Source organism: Anopheles nili, chromosome 2 (genome assembly GCF_943737925.1).
Source record: "Anopheles nili chromosome 2, idAnoNiliSN_F5_01, whole genome shotgun sequence".
NCBI lineage: Eukaryota > Metazoa > Arthropoda > Insecta > Diptera > Culicidae > Anopheles > Anopheles nili.
This window is the reverse complement of record NC_071291.1, coordinates 74,124,533-74,141,102: the sequence shown is the minus strand read 5'-3', so window position 1 is coordinate 74,141,102 and position 16,570 is coordinate 74,124,533. Positions and strand designations below refer to the sequence as shown.

The following is a 16,570-nucleotide window of genomic DNA, read 5'->3' as shown; positions in this document are numbered from 1 at the left end:
GCAAACACGCGATCAATCGTCATTTCGTGGCGGGAAAATGACGCATTAAACGTGCGATGTCAGCCAAACATCGGGGAACGGCTGGAGACAATGCTGATGGAGGCCGGATCGAAAACAACCTGCTCCCGGCGGACAAACAAGTGCGCGCATTGCAATTCTCTGCTCACTGGTGCGTCGTAAAACCGACCTAATGGGAAAAGAATGTCGTTACAGCCTAATGTAATTGGTGTGTTGTTATTGACCACGATTGGGGATGGTTGGTTTGGCCGGGCCTCCAAAGGTCCCCCTTACGCAAAACAAGTAATTCCAAGGGCTTGTCCAACAAACCAGTATTGCTAGTGAGGTTCTAGGAAAATTAAAACAACAGCTAGTAATTAATGACGTGCGAGCTAACCGACGTTTGTCTCATGTGGACTCCGACGTCTCATTGACAGCTTTAATCGTGCTTGATCTATATTTGGTCTGTTTCCCAAGCTTTTCGCGATGCGTGGGTTCCAGTACCTATCTATTCCTCGAAATTTGGGCAAAAACGAAAGCCCTTTTAGCGTAGAACAAAAAAAACGAAATAACCTCAACTTCGGTTCCCGACCACGTGGTCGGTCAAGCGGCGCCATTTCTTCCGCTACCATGCACGTTGCCGTTGGCAACCGCGTGTGCCTCCAGGAAGGTCCGGGAACCTCCTCCAGTGCATCCAAAGAAGGCTACGAACGACTCGACCGTGTTAAAGGCCGAGAGTGGAATGGAAGAATGGCTTGCTTTGATGCCGCATGTCACAAACGCCTTTGAGTGACAAACGGTGCCGACAATTACAAACATGAAGCGCATTGATTTTATGACGGTGGTCATAAAAAAAAAGTTCGCTCCCTTCGGGTAAACAGCGGCGCAGCGCAAAGGGCCGGACACAGGTTAGGGGTAGCGTAGTTCGCTTCAGCCAATAGGAGCGCAGATTTACGGGTGGCCTGATCGTTTCCAAACCGCGGGAACGAATTTCTCCGTCCCGGTCGAAGCTCGGAAAGCCAGAAGCTTCGTCCGAAAGAAAAGAACCAGTCAGAATGCATACAACGGCGCGTCCGTTAATGATGATTGGAAAAACACCCCTCAGCAGTGTCCTTCGCTTTCCGTACCCCGTCCTTTCTCGGGAGTCCTGGTGAATGGGCTTGGGCGCACGTTACTCCTGCAGGTTGGTAAGCCAGTCCGACAAGCCCTGTGGCGGCAGGTAGGCCACATTGGTTGACAATCCTATCTCCGTGGGTCCTGCCGTTCTTCCTGGAACAGGATCGGACGATTCCGAAACATGAAAGATCGCTTTTTCTTCGGATCACCCAGCATGTTCCAGGAAGATGCCCATGTTGCGGAACTTCTCGGCCAGCCGTTTTCGAAATCATTTCGGTGTTCTGATAGATCACAATATCCGTGCCAACTTTGCGCATCGCCTGATCCAACACGCTTCGGTGATCTTCGAAGCGAAGATGACTATTTTTAACGACGATGCGAAGAAAAAAAACCCCAATAGCGCCGCCATTCACAGACATCCCCCAGACGGGGTGACACAGTTTTCCACGAAAACTGTAGCGTCGCGTCGGTCCATCGTACGATCGTGTGGCCCATTTCCACGCCTACTTTGCCCTCTGAACTGCCGTTGGACGTTGGACATTGTACTTGAAACACATACACACCAGGGGAAAATCCCGGGAACCTCCGTTGGTTATGATATAATCCCGGACCGGGTTGCATCAGCCGAATTTCAATTGCATGTTTGTCACCAAACTTCTGGCCGTCTGGCACCTCGTTAGCGTCGGTCGGGGATCCTTTTGTGAATGAACGTCACGATCTTCTACGATCTTGTGCACCCTTCACGCACAGGTAAGCGGCTCGGTATGCCACTTTGCTTTCTACTCGATCCTTAACAACGAAACAAAAAAAAAGGTGCTCGGCAAGATGCCATCAGCTATGTTTAAGTTTTGTTAACATAGGGTTTTTCGGTGTCTATTTTTTTTTGTTTTCTTCAGCTCGGTGACTTGGTACAGTTCCAACCATTGCCGTTCGCGTTGTTGAGGATGTCTTTTTTTAGCCCCCAGACAGGGGCGTTCGGTTGGAAAAGGAGCGCGAAAATGCACCACCCTAGGGCAGGGCCATCAGCTAGGAAGGGGAAGGTCGCATATGACTACCGGAACCTCGTTATTGCATCATCCCCGGTGATCGGTGTGACCACGTGCTCGCATCGTACGCAGTTGGCTTGCACATTCGGTCGGTTGATCATAGCAGCCATCGACATTTTTGGCAGCGATCGAATTTACTTTCATTGATCGAGTATATGTATATATTAGTGTATATATGAAAATTTTGTTCGCTTGTACATACTGTCTTGAGGTTTGTTTGGCACTAAAGCGTGCAAAGTAAAGCGGTTAAGCTGGTTCAACGAACATCAGCAACATCGTTCTGGTGTCTGGTTCATCATCATCATCATCGTAAATGTTTGAGCAAAAGAAAACTCTTATTTCCTCCCATCCCAAGCACACCGACCGGAGCAACCGGGAATGGGTCTTCATTCCACGCCATCTTTCACTCACCGGAATGAAGGATTCCGAGGACGCTGGCTTGCGAACCTACCCAGCGGATGCGAGCGCAAAGGAACACGCTCACGGTCGGCGATGGACGTTGGTGCCCCGTCGTAAAACATTTGCTTCAAATGAGCATAATTATGATGTAAATCCAGGTACCGAGAAGCCGCACCAGCGGAGCGGAGAAAAGCTGCAAATCAAGCTAATAAAAATGAAGCAGCCGGGGGAAGAAATGGAACCGCATAGAAACGACCAAATGGGCGAGAGATCGGACCGGGGAACTCATTACGGGTGTTAAATTTAACTGCCCAGTGCCGGAACAAATGGGTTTTTCATCCTCGCGTCGGATCGCACCGGTTCGGCGCGGAACGGAACCGGACCTTCCGTACACCGTGCTCGTGGCTCGACGTTTCGCCAAATCGTTATCACCGGTAGAGCTCCGGTTGTGTACGAGTCCCAATCTAGCGGATGTTAGATAGCTAGTTCCCGGCAAACAAATACATCCCTGGGACTTCAAAATTCTTCTCACGAATAAAAAAACCGCCTCATGGCGTTCTCTTTAAATTTCGTTCGGGTTCATCACGGGAAGATGAGATCCCGTCACGAAGTTCGTAACGAATGGTGAAAGACTTTCATGCATTCGCGTCCTGAAACCACCCCCGCCCAGGGTGCATTTTTGTTTTCCCTAAACGAGATCGAACGTTAATTGGGAGCATCAACAAAAAAGGTCCAATCAATACCCACGAAATGGGATGATATAATTCAATCAACCGGCATCGATGCGTCAGTGTCGAGCAATGCTAACAATGCTGTTGAGAGGCGGAGAGAATAAAATAAAAAGCCCTACAAACGCAGCATGGTGCGGGAGCAAAAAATCAGCAATTGATTTGATTGCCGCGGGAAATTCACGCGCCCAAACGGCCCAAACGGCGTGTGACGCTGCCCAGCACGGGTGTGTACTTTTCCGCAGGGTCCGCAATCAGTCCAGAGTCCACGGTATGTGCCTCCTACGTCGGAATTGGGCGATCGAGCGATATGTGTGTCTCAACGCGATCGATGTTGAGCGATGGAAGCTGCGTCGTAATCCAAGTCACCATCGATTTCGGCTGTCTACAGTGCCGCTCAAAATGTGCGTCGTGGGGTTTCCAGTGAATGTTTTCGTACGGCGGTACGCGCAAACATAATTACGTACAAACACCCTCCCGATCGCGGGCTGGTCGATGGACAGCAACGGAGAATCGAATTCCATCGAAAGTGGCCCGGCAATTGGTGTTATTGCGCGTTAACCGGCTACAGCGCCTCGTGTAATGGCACTTGATGTCCTTCTCTCCATGGGTCGCTGCTCGCAACCACAAAGGGCGGGACGGTTTTTGATCGAGCGTGTAGCGTGCGTGTGCTGCGCACGCATCGAATATTTTCGATGACCGAACGAACCGGCTACCAGCAGGAGGCAACCTCTTTTCGTTATCACAGATTATTTACCAAACGCTCGTTCGCTCCAGTGATCGCGTGCCGGATGGAGGCGAATTTTGGCAACGAAACAAATAATAATAAAGCTTCTCAACATGCATAATAACATGGCTTCCCATGTTGACCAGTTGACCGAGCGGGAATGGCCACTGAGTCATGGAATACTACGAAGTCTGCAAGCGGTCCAGCACCATCAAACGACACCACGAACATTCCGATGTTCCAGGCCGTCAAAACAACACACGTAGGCTGGGTTGGTGGCGAAAAAACGATCGACGTAAACAACGATATAAATTAATTCGCCGACGATGCCGCTCATGTTGCCGGCTGGCACTATGCACACACGCACGCACGCACGCACGATCATCGATTTTTTGGGGTGGGTGACCTACTGCGCGTAAGTGTGCGGCGTAAGGTCAAATTCGGAAGTTACAACCACGCATGGGAAAAGTAGGGTGACTCAAGGGATGCGTGACTGAGGCGCAAAAGCAGACCCATTCGAAACGGCAATTAAGACAATTAAGTGGTGCGAGTTGTGGTAGAGATTTGTTTTTCTTTTTCTTTTTTTCGTGCAACATGTGGGTTTTTCCGCGAGAAACAGCGTGCTCTAAGACACGTGGTCGCGTGGTGGATGATGGATTTAAAATAACCGTTGTAATTGCGACATCAGGCACAATATTTGAGGCGCTATTTCAGTAATCCTAGACACTTTTTAGATTCGCAGACTATTGATTTCTAGTGGAGATGATAATTTGTTTGGCCCGCCCTATTCGAAAGGACTAACACTATCGCCTTTCGTCAGCCATTACTATAACTTCACGAACGGCTAATCATAACGCGCTGTCAAACCGAGTGCAATCAAAGATTAATCACGTGTTCCGTCACGCATGATGGCGGCATTTGGTCGAATTTCCTCCGTACTGTCACCACATTTGGGCTGTTGGACACCCAATCTTAACGGTTCCGGTCTACAGCACCACCAACACAGACCACACCGGCAATCAATCGCATTAGGGTCGCGTCTAACGCCGGCTCCTGAGAGCCATAGGCCACACGTGCAACGGAGCACGTGATACCAGCGTGCGACGCAGGAGTCTATCGCCCAGGGGACTGATAGAAGAGAAGAGACTAAACAAAAAAAATTTAGAAGCCTTCCCAAGTGCATCCGTAAACCGTTTTTGCCCTCCGTTCCATACCTCCTGAGGTGCATCCCTGTGTCCTGACCGTGCATTCTAATCAACTTTTCAAACTGTGAATGGACAAAAACGGTTTCACTCGGCGTCTCTTCCGTTCGCCCGTCCACAAAGGGCGAGAGAATCGGAAAGGGAGCGCACGAGAGCCAAGGGATCGTACATCATGCTCTCGCTCTGAGAGTGCCGGATGCTGAGACACTTACGGGCCTCAGCCTGCCTGCCTGCCTGCCTGCCTGCCTTCCTGTTTGCCTGCCTGGTTCGGTTTGGCTCGGAAAGGGCCCGGCAAACGCGCGGGTTTTCGTGAGCGAAACGGTGGCCTCGGCAGGCGGGGGTTCACCCGCATAAAATGTCCCGGACCGGCCGCACGGAGCTCATTCATCTCGCAGCATCCCGCCGAGTGCCAACGGCTCGAGGTTAAAACATCAGTGACCAGCGATTGTCGGTTTACACAAACGCAAAGCCCGCCATTCAAGAAAGGAACACGGTAACAGCGCTCCGGTTTGTGTGGTTATCCTGCATCAAATCTTCAAAAGGACCTCTTCCTAGGGAAGCGAAAACGTAGTGTTTTTGTGAGTTTTGTGAGCGATCTTTCTAAACCAAGAGCTAATAGCTCCAAAAAGCGAGCCTTTCGAACAGTTGTAAGCCATCCGACACGCGACCGGAAGTGACAGTTGAACGCGTGAGGCAATTTTCGAGTCTTCGACATGGCGTACAAGCTGGTTTCGTGCAGCGCCTGCCTGCTGGTGGCGCTTTTCGTGCTAAGTGCGGTGGACGTGTCGCGGCAAGCGTCCCTTTCCCTGCAGGTAAGTGTCAACCAGATTCGAACGGCTCATTACACAATCCCACAGCTTGTCGTTGCAATTTTCCTGTGTCGAAAGTGAAACTAATGTGCCGTGTTTGGGGATCTAGCGTCCGGCTCTCTGGGAAGGGCACAGACACCCCCTTCCCGGGTATCCCTGGTGCCATGTTCTTGACTTTGGCTTCAACGCAATAACGAGTAATCGGCTGTCTCACGCGATCGCGCACCAAAATATATGCGCGCTGCCCGATTTGTCTGACCTTCAGAATGATCCAATTCGACCGAGCAAAAGCCAAAACAAACCCCACCGACCTTTACCCAAAAATTGCCCCTCGAAGTCCCGAAAGGGTGTCGTCGTAAATTTCGCCCTCCGTAACCGCACGTTTTGCGCCCCTGTGATCCTAGAACCTTGACGGCGGAAACGCGATCTCAAGAGATCACCCTCCCCCTTGGGTTGGCCGGAGAAGGGACGGTTGTGGTTGTGGAAAACCGAAGGGCCCCTGGGCCATTAGCGTGCGGGCGCGTTTTTTCTTCTTCTTCTTCTTCTTGCTCTTGCTCAGTTTTTCGGTAGCAAATTGGTTTATGTAATGCGGCCCTCGTCAATTGCTAAATTGGAGTGGCACGCCGAATTTCAGCCAAGCCCTCGTTTTTTTTGTTTAAGCTTTGTTTTTTTCCCCGTTGGTTTTGTTGCGTCGTTGCAACGCGTGTAGTGCATGAGATGATGATTTAAAGAAAACCGCACCGAAACAGAATTCGACGGTGATTATTCGATCTGGTTCTGGCTCGACGTGGAACGAGGATGCAATTTTTAGCCGCTTCAAGTGGCCCTGTTGTTTGCGATTGTACAGCACGATGCTGATGTGCCCTCGAGAGTGTGATGCAATTCGTTGCCACTGTTAACACTGTGAGGGCTACCAACGACCTGGCTTAATGCGAGGAAAGTTGAGCGAAATATCACCCTGAGAAGTGCAATCGTTTCGTTAGATATCGAGATACTCGCTATCATTATAAGTTTGCTCGAGTTTCTCGCTACTAATGAATGGTGGTTAATAGCAGACCTACGTCTAAAGATGCTCCAGAAATCCGTCATACATGGAGCGCTCATGTACCGCTTCACGAGTAGCTTTTCAGTCGAGTTTTCTCTCGCCCTTCGCGCGACTGTGTCGATGCGAACTGAGTTCCGGTGTGAATTGGTTTTCTCCGGAAATGGATTTTCCTTTCCCGGAGACAGCATTCCTCTCAGCCGATGCATTGGAAATAGGTGGACATTGATAGGCTTGCGTTACCTGGAACGGCAAATCATTTATTTCCATTCCGTTCCGTTGTATTCGCATATCAAAACGCCAACACGCGCTTCCGCTGCCCTGCTGTAATGGGATTGTGTTCGCAGAATCCGGCCCACGTCTCGGGCGCAGGATTGCATCGAAAAGCTTTTGTATTCTCGTGAAAATCGCCTCCCTTCAAGCGGTTGAATGGAATCCAATCCAATCAGAAAGAAAGAACGCACCGAACGGTTCAAGCTTCTTGTGTTGGGTTTAATGGTTGAAAAATTAAATTCCCTCGTACGAGGTAACAGTGAGTTGGGTTCAGCTAGGCTGATAACCTTACACCCGAATACATGCCATAAACGAGCGCAGAATGTTCGTTTGCTTCCAAAGGATCGAAATATTCACACAATGCCTGTGGCGCCCTGTTGCTGGTGCCGCCTATCAGTCCACGTTTACTCATTCATTCATAAAGTGACGAGAGAACGTTGTTTACAACGCGACTCGCGCGTGGCTTGCTCGCCGCGCCTCTGCTAGGCGTGTCGCGTACGTATGCAAATATTCTCATATTACTTGGCCACGCGTTAAAAACCACGCGTCTCCACCAACCTGGTGGTGTATCGATTTTGTTTAAAGAGATGGCATAGTAACATGTATTTGCTGCTGTCAAGTAGCATGAAAATTGGCAAAAGAAGACTCTAAAATCGAATGGCCATAGTAGGCATTGAAGAGTGCCTTTGTAATTGGAAAATATGACTAGTAGTTGATCTGAGTAGGCTGCGATTTCGAGCGCCAAAGTTGACTTATTTTTCAGCCATTTTCGGCTTCTTAATTCCCAAGGTATACCATTACTCCACAATGGGAAACTTCTGGCTGTTTGTTCGATTATTCGCGCCCTCCCGTAAGACACCACAATGGCGTCGTTGGCTTCAACATCCGCCACGCCAGCTTCGTGCGTCATCATAGGCCGATCGTCCGCGGGGCGGCACGTTTGAGGAACAATCGATGAACCGTAACCGTAGATGTTTATATGTTGACTTACAGCATATGCACGACGCTGACTTCGTATTATTGATCTGTGATAAGGTGCTGTACCGGGACGGGATTCACTGAGGAGCGCGCGCGCGTCCGCGATCGCCACCGTTCAGGATCCCGTGTACCGAGAGCTCTGAACACAGTTCCTAGCACGAGACTTGCACAAATGCGCATGTTTGAACTCGTTGCGGCAAACACTTTGCTGGTGCTTATCAGCTTTCGACACATTTTGATGCGAGCTCTTCGCTAATGCTGCACTTACCAATCAGTCGATGGAGTAAGCGATGATCCCTTCAACCTCCTGAGCCTCTTTTACGAACGGTGTTCTTCTCCTCATGTATCTAATGCAAGTTTTGGTTTTCCTGCTTTGTGTATGCTTCTTAGGTCTTATCGCGCGGAGGACGATCGGTGCTGAACCAAACGCACAACAGCAAGCTGTGCGAAGGCAACACACCGTGCGGTTGGGGTGTGTACGATCCCTCCACAAGGGTGATAGAAAACTTCATGAAAAACACGTGAGTAAAGTTTGGAGTTGGGAGATTTGCACAGCAGGACCTAGCACACCGAATGAACAACATGATTCTCACTTTCGTCTACCAGATGTGACTGCGAAAATATGAAGCAATGCGTGCGCACGGACGACGATGTCTCGATCAGTGCGTACGTGTACCGCTGTCGAGAGCCTATGGTGCCAGTGAAGCCTGCGCCCGAATCCTGATCAGCAAATTTTGACACTACTCTGTATTGATCCTTTTGAGGAGAAACGGCCCTCCACAGGGACGGTGTGCCCATCGCGAGCAAACATTGTGTAATTATTAAATGCCTAAATTACTAACCTATGATTACTGCACACCATAAACACCGCCGGACGACGGTGACCCCGTGGCAAAAGGACGCAGACTTCTTGCAAAACGAAGTATGAAGAAAAAAAAAGCTGGTAACAATTAAACCAACGGGGGATGCTGTCCAGGCGGATGAGAGTAATATTTAAAAATTATTTATATTCGCTTACTTGTTTACTCGTTTTTAAATTCTCGTTTCGTGTTTGTTACATGTCCGATATGGCGGATGGAACGTTATATTTTATGAATATTGTCAACTGTTCTATCGAGTTTCGCTTTAATTCTTCTTATCTGCCCGTCAGCATTTTCTCTTAAGACGGGTTTCTATACGTTTATTAGGTTAAGCACACCTCAAACGCTCATTGCGGTCCATTCATCGACGACGGTTAAATTATCACGAGGAAATTAGACTCCTTAGAAAGGTTTCTCCCGACCGACGACGTCATATTGACGCTACAATTGCACAAAAATTTGGCTTGGCTTCTATTTGCACGAATATCCCAAACAATGTTTTAAAAAATAAAGTATCTATAGTAGAACTCTAGCCGAAGCGGTCCGTGGTTATAACTAGGACGTTAAATAAACCCTCCCCATCATTGGACAAGACTTGATAAGGTACTAGATTGAGACGTGAGAGAAAGAGACAAAAAAAATGGCAGAAAATAAACATTGTCCTAACCCATCCGGTCGCAGGGGTTTTAGCCGTAGTAAAACTAGCCCCGTTCTCTTTGATTTGTTTAAGTATCTAAAGCTAGATCGACGCATCTTTCGCTCGCTTAGTTTTGTAAGAACGTTAGCTATAAACGGAGGAGTCGAAGGCTTCTCTGCCACCGCGGGACTGTTCCGTGTTCCCGGCGTATCGAGCGAACTGGTGCTCCAAGCTCTGATCGTGTGTTGTGGTCCCGTCCCCGTCTGGAGCTGGACCTGGGATATCCAAATTTCACGCGTACTTAAGACGGTGCATACAGAGTGCTGCAGAGCAAACTAGGTATGATAAGCAGCATCCAGCAAGGTTACACTACATGCATTATCGTTTCGAAAGGTGCGGAATTGGTGCTTGAATCGCGCATAGATGTTGCTTTTAAAATGCTAAGCCCTCCCATCCACAAATCACATAAAACAGCAGAATATAATCGTTTCCCCATTAGACACCCGCTAGATAGCCATATACCAATGTAGAGCTTTGAATGCAATAGCTTACAGTCAGTATTCAACATGTTTCTTCCATCAATTACTCAATCAGTGTGCGGCAGAGTAATCTCTGAAGATCAGGTCCTGCAATACGAGTTAGATCTAAGAATGTTTTCCAACAGTCCTAACACTATGGATCGATTGCTATGAAGAAATATCAATGATGAAATAAACACATAATCAGAACAAGCTAATCTAGCTGCGTCTTGATAATTTCAAACGATTCGAAATCTGTATGAAACACGTTGGAGGCAACGTTGCAAGTTTCCAAGATTTACTACATGCTTTCCGTTACACAAAAATAGCGGTTTGGTTGTTTGCAGGCTCGGATTTTGCTCTCAATCTAGTCGGTGACGCTTCCTTCAGCACGATAGAAACATCCAGCAAAATTGTACTCAGAGTCAGGCATGTTTTTTATTTTATTTTAATTACCGTCCTTCAGGCGCTCGTTAACGTTGATACTACGCAGAATAGTACGCATGATTCACGACGTTGCGTAGCCTTGAAACAGGAACGGTGGCACAAACGACCAAAAGGAGGCTGATAAGCCTGACAGAAGGAAGGTGATGCTGGTGGCAGTGATAAGAGGGCTCCCGTGAAGACCCAGATTGTTGACCCGAATAAAGTTTGGAAGAAGCTCGGATCACTTCTGGTTCCAAACACCAAATGTGACTTCCAATGCCTAGGATCAGTATAAAGAATATCCTTAAATTCAATCAGCCGCTACGATAGCAAAACTGTATCCGATAAAGGTATAGATGTCTATATTTTACGCCGCAGTTAATGACCGAACTTTGGTCTGGAAGTTACTAAAGCACACGTTCTAAGCGATCGTGTGAAAACCGCGTACTTCAGAACGATCGTTCAAAGTTGAGAAGGTACTCCACCGGTTGATGGACAGCTTGGATGGACGTGTCATAGCATTGATCAGCCACTATCTCGCAACCATAATGATGCGATATTGTGAAACTTTCTGCTACGGGTACGCAGGCTACTATCAGCTTGTATACTATACGCAGGCTTCATTGACGTATTGAATGCCTTGAGATCATCCGCGCTAAGCACACTCCGGGGCAAAGTTCGCTGACTGACAAGCACGTATTTGAATGACACTATTTCGTGCAATAATTGCCATTATTGCAATTTGATGGCCTATGGGCGATCAGATATCGCTGCAGATCATTTGTCCGCGCTTATCTCCCTCGCTAGACAGGGTCATTGATTTTTTAAACCGAAACAAAAACATGGTGGTCTGATGAAATAGTGGCTGCAAGCAGGTTCGAGAAAACAACACCGTGCAAGTGATAACAAATGGTTGATTGGCAAAAAATTCATTCAAGAAGTGCACCGCCTCTTATTTGCAAAGATCGGAGAAGGTGTTGTCGAAGGTGAAAAAATGATAACTCCTGTGAGAAAGGGAATAGAGATGATGGGAAACTGTAGCACGTGGCACAAAATCGATTTGTGAAAATAGCTTTTGGTGTGCTCTTCACAATCAAAGTAAGTACAAATATGTGTTGTAATATTTTCTGGGTTTTATTTGTACAGAAAATAAAAATTTGAACGTCTAACAAGAAAAATTGTATGTAAAATTGCAAATTTAAGATCAACGTACTTTCGGTTGCGCAAAGTCATACCATAGGACCATGATATGAATCGTTCAACTTAGAGCTATAAACGGATCATCTGGACGAATCTATCGAAACGTCAGAAGCAATGCACTTTCATGTTCTGGTGCGCGGGTTGCGTGTTTTTCGTACTTTTTCGTCCCAGTGATAGTCATCGTTTTCAGTTATGTGAAGCACTTCACATCGAAATAGCTACGGTTTCATTAAAGAAAAGTGAATACCACAAATAAGTAGGGACTGCTTGAGAGCTTTCCCAGCTTGGCTGCTGTTTTTCAAGGCCGCCAAAGCAGTACGTGCCTACAACGGGGAGCTTTGTGGTAAGCCAACCTAGAATTTTCTCAACCAACGGCACAGATTTTCCACACACATGAAGCACGGCGTCACGGTGCAGGTTTAAGAGGGTTTGTATCCAAACCCCCTGCATCAAGTGTGGCGGCAGTTTAGCATAAACCACCATCATGGGCAACACGGATACGAAATTGAACTTTCGCAAGGCAATCGTTCAGCTGACGCGGAACAGTCAGGTGAGTTGTAGTCAGGATCATTTTCGTTCTTTTTTCTAACAGCTTACCGCCATCTGGTGGAAACGACGCGTCAATTACGGTTCCGGCGTAACATATGTTTTCTTTTATTTCGTCCCACGCATTGAATATTCGTCCACGCATCTTCTTGGTACCCAACGCATTTGTTCCTTCCCTCGTGTATGTGTGTATGCGGTGTGGTTTGTGAACTACGTCATCACAATCGTCCCTGCGTCGTAATCGCCCCGCCACCCTAGCCGATCGATGCGAACGATGACGCATTTTGGGAGCAGTTTTGGTTCGAACACAATACCCCGGTGCAGGATGTGTTTGCGTTGGTGCCGGCGAATGAGATACGGAAGGTGCGAGATGTCATGCCGACGAACCTGGCCACGCTTTGCTACAAGGCGACGGAGCGTATGGTCCGAGCTGTCGATAACAGCTGTCGGACGCAGGGAGAGCAGCAGACGGTACTGAACTGTGTGCGACTGCTGACACGCATCCTTCCGTACGTGTTTGAGGACGTGCAATGGAAGGATTTCTTCTGGTCATCGCTCCCCTCGGGCAGCGAAAAGGAAGAGGCCGGATCAGTGCCTCTGGCCCAGAGCCTGCTGAATGCGATCTGCGATCTGCTGTTCTGTCCGGACTTCACCGTCGTCGGGTATCGCAAATCAGGCCCGGAAAAGGCAGAGGAGCTCAACTCGATCGACAGCTGCGAGTACATTTGGGAAGCGGGCGTGGGCTTCGCACAGTCGCCACCTCGTAACGGGAGCATGGATTCGCGGCGTACGGAGTTACTGAAGCTGCTGCTGACGTGTTTCAGCGAGACCATGTACCGTCCACCGACGGCAAGTGACGAACCGAATCGCTGGATCGTGCACTTCACCAGCGCCGACAACCGACACGCGTTGCCCCTGTTCACGTCCCTGCTAAACACGGTCTGTGCGTACGATCCGGTCGGAATCGGTGTGCCCTACAACCATCTGCTGTTTACTGACACGCTCGAACCGCTGGTCGAGGTATGCCTGCAAATACTGATCGTCACGCTTGATCATGACATCACGAGCAACGGGCCAGCTCAGTCGTCCGCGTACATACACGACGACAGTACCATCGCGGACAATTTGTTCATCAACTATCTGTCGCGCATCCATCGGGATGACGATTTTCAGTTCATTCTGAAAGGGGTCACGCGTCTGCTGAACAACCCGCTCGTGCAGAGCTATCTGCCGAACTCGACTAAGAGGCTACATTGCCACCAGGAGCTGCTGGTGTTCTTTTGGAAGATCTGCGACTACAACAAGGTAACGCTTCTTCATCAGCAGCTCCGTGCTTTGGGTTTTTGTATGAGTAAAACACTTAACAAAGTGCTTTCTGCATTTTTTCTTCAACAGAAATTTCTCTATTTCGTGCTGAAAAGCTGTGACGTACTAGATATACTGGTGCCGATACTTTATCATCTCAATGACTCGCGCGCCGATCAATGTAAGCGGTGAGTTTGGGGCGAATTACCACAGCCTACTAATCGTATGCCCTATGTTTCAGCTCGTGTCGGTCTGATGCATATTGGTGTGTTCATCTTGCTGCTGCTTTCCGGTGAGCGTAATTTTGGCGTCCGGCTAAACAAACCCTACACGGCCACCGTTCCGATGGATATTCCGGTGTTCACGGGCACGCACGCCGATCTGCTGATTACAGTGTTTCACAAAATTATCGCCACGGGGCATCAGCGTTTGCAGCCGCTGTTCGACTGTCTGCTGACCATCCTCGTGAACGTATCGCCCTATCTGAAAACGCTGTCGATGGTGGCCAGCATCAAGCTACTGCATCTGTTAGAGGCTTTCAGTACGCCCTGGTTCCTGTACTCGGCACCCTCGAATCATCATCTGGTGTTTTTCCTGCTCGAGATCTTCAACAACATCATCCAGTATCAGTTCGATGGAAACTCGAACCTGGTGTATACGATCATTCGCAAGCGGCAGGTGTTCCATGCGTTAGCCAACCTCCCAACGGACGCCGCTGGTATTGCGCGGTGTCTCAGCAACCGCAAAGGCGGTGCCAGTGTTGCTGGAGGTGGTAGTAGGCATAGTAGTTCTAGTCAGGCAGCAGGCTCCCGAAGCGTTTCCGGGCATGATGATGCCACCGATTATCAACAGCGAAAGGCGGCCTTAACTGCTTCCGGACCGCAAAGCGGCGTTGTTGCTGGTGACGATAGCGAAGAGGACACAATTACCGTAAAGGCGGGAAGACTTGGACTGCGAGACCCGGACGGAGCTAGTGATCGGGGCGAAGGAGCGGCTTCGATTGGCGATGAGGATGCCCGAAGTGACATCGTAGAAGAATCGATGGAAGGTTCCCGACCGGCGCAGGAAGCCGAACCGGGCACGCTACAGGCGACGTTGCTAGACACGCCCAACCTGGCGCAGATAACCGAACGGGAATCCGCACATCCAAGCGATCTTGCTAGCCCCTCGTCGGTAGATGGTAACGCGCCGGTCAAGACGCCCGGTAGCGATGAAGAAGAACCGGAGGTTAACGATACGCCAAAGAGTGGTGCTGCAACCGGCTCGCCAACCAAAACACCTTCTCCACTGAAACACTCGGTTGCACAGCGTGGCAGCATACGAGTCACGCCGGCACCTTCGCACGGTCCCCAGGTGAAGCAGTGGCAACCGTCCCCCGAGTGGGTGCAGTCGTGGCGCTCGAAGTTACCCCTGCAGACCATCATGCGCCTGCTGCAGGTGCTCGTGCCACAAGTGGAGAAGATCTGCATCGATAAAGGCCTTACTGACGAGTCGGAGATACTGAAGTTTCTGCAGCACGGCACGCTTGTCGGTCTGCTGCCGGTGCCGCATCCGATTCTGATCCGAAAGTACCAGGCGAACGGCGGCACCACGGCCTGGTTCCGTACGTACATGTGGGGTGTCATCTATCTGCGGAACGTCGATCCTGCCGTTTGGTACGACACCGAGGTGAAGCTGTTCGAGATACAGCGCGTCTAAAAGGATTCCTCAGCCGGTAAGCAGGGCTTTTCTTTATTTATAACTTCTTACTAACAACTGGACGAATGGTGGATCACCTCGGATCTGCTGATGGTAAAGAGACAAGAAAAACAAAGAACAGGGAGAGAGCAAAAAAGGAAAAAATAGAGAATGGGAAAGGAGTCCCATCCATGCAAAGTATTTAAACTGATTGACCATTCCGTCGAAAGTCATTTCGGACTGTTGATAATTAAATACAGCCCTTTAAACTAAACTAAGGCAACCCGTAAAAAGCAGCAACCGCTACATAATCAGCATTTATTGCCGGGTGTATATCTGCCATTGCAGAACGTGTGTTTTGTCACCGGATTCATTAAAAAAAGAAGCTTTAATGTAGTCTACCTTGCCCTACATTCGCTGTCCTTTGCTTATTTCGTGATCCTCCTTGGGCAGTGTCCCGTAAATCAAAAATAGTATGTCCCGCTGAATTGCTATAAACTGTGTAATGAGGCTTTGAGAGATTGTAGTCATATTCCGAGGGTATAGGCAATCTGGTGTAGTCTTGGAAGCAGAGACAGAGAGAGATAGAGAGAGAAAGACGCACGTAAACGATAGGTTAACAAGAAGACGCATTATGCTGACGTAAAGTAACTTAAACCAATCAAATCTATAACCATTAACGCATATACAATATATAACAATATACGCGTGTCGAAAGGACGGCACACGTGTGTCTGCCTTTTGTGCACGAAGACTGTGTTAAAAAAAATGGTCTCGGTTCTCTCTATGCGGGGACGAAATATTGAGAAGAGCTGTAATTTTCCACGTACTATTTACGAAAAAAACTTAATTATTACAGAAATAAGTGTAAGAAGAGGGGCGGAAAAAAATTCTGGACACAGTGCGTGGCAGCAAAAAGATTTCGGTGTGACTGTATTGGTCGGGCTGGCACTGGCAGTCCACTCCGGGACGCGATCCCACTACTGCTTGCCGCGGAGACTCTTAGCTGCTGGTTTTCACCCCTCGCTCGGTGTGTCTCTCCTTAGCCAACCTGAATGTCTCGGACTCCTCCGTGACACCCATA

The 16,570-nt window shown here is 48.9% G+C and overlaps 2 protein-coding genes across 2 annotated transcripts; both read left to right on the top strand.

The window, feature by feature from the left end:
- Positions 1-5,666: 5,666 nt before the first annotated feature.
- On the top strand, positions 5,667-9,211 carry LOC128720479 (uncharacterized). Its single transcript, XM_053814148.1, has 3 exons — positions 5,667-6,027; positions 8,708-8,838; positions 8,924-9,211. The coding sequence occupies exons 1-3, from the start codon at positions 5,929-5,931 to the stop codon at positions 9,039-9,041; spliced, it is 348 nt and encodes a 115-aa protein (XP_053670123.1). The 5' UTR covers positions 5,667-5,928; the 3' UTR covers positions 9,042-9,211.
- A 3,223-nt stretch (positions 9,212-12,434) lies between these two features.
- On the top strand, positions 12,435-16,166 carry LOC128730639 (protein HID1). The gene is made up of 6 exons (XM_053823716.1): positions 12,435-12,508; positions 12,763-13,809; positions 13,900-13,990; positions 14,051-14,739; positions 14,821-14,971; positions 15,029-16,166. Exons 1-6 carry the CDS (start codon positions 12,443-12,445, stop codon positions 15,505-15,507), a joined length of 2,523 nt encoding a protein of 840 aa, XP_053679691.1. The 5' UTR covers positions 12,435-12,442; the 3' UTR covers positions 15,508-16,166.
- The last annotated feature ends 404 nt before the right edge of the window (positions 16,167-16,570 follow it).

What these genes read in the sequence shown, in the direction of transcription:
- LOC128720479 (XM_053814148.1), top strand. Translation starts at nt 5,929, where the DNA reads ATGGCGTACAAGCTGGTTTCGTGCAGCGCCTGCCTGCTGGTGGCGCTT. An exon ending in AAGCGTCCCTTTCCCTGCAG is followed by an intron (nt 6,028 to 8,707) that starts GTAAGTGTCAAC and finishes TATGCTTCTTAG; the next exon opens with GTCTTATCGCGCGGAGGACG. An exon ending in GAAAACTTCATGAAAAACAC is followed by an intron (nt 8,839 to 8,923) that starts GTGAGTAAAGTT and finishes TTCGTCTACCAG; the next exon opens with ATGTGACTGCGAAAATATGA.
- LOC128730639 (XM_053823716.1), top strand. Translation starts at nt 12,443, where the DNA reads ATGGGCAACACGGATACGAAATTGAACTTTCGCAAGGCAATCGTTCAG. An exon ending in AGCTGACGCGGAACAGTCAG is followed by an intron (nt 12,509 to 12,762) that starts GTGAGTTGTAGT and finishes CCGCCACCCTAG; the next exon opens with CCGATCGATGCGAACGATGA. An exon ending in ACATCCAAGCGATCTTGCTA is followed by an intron (nt 14,972 to 15,028) that starts GCCCCTCGTCGG and finishes GCGATGAAGAAG; the next exon opens with AACCGGAGGTTAACGATACG.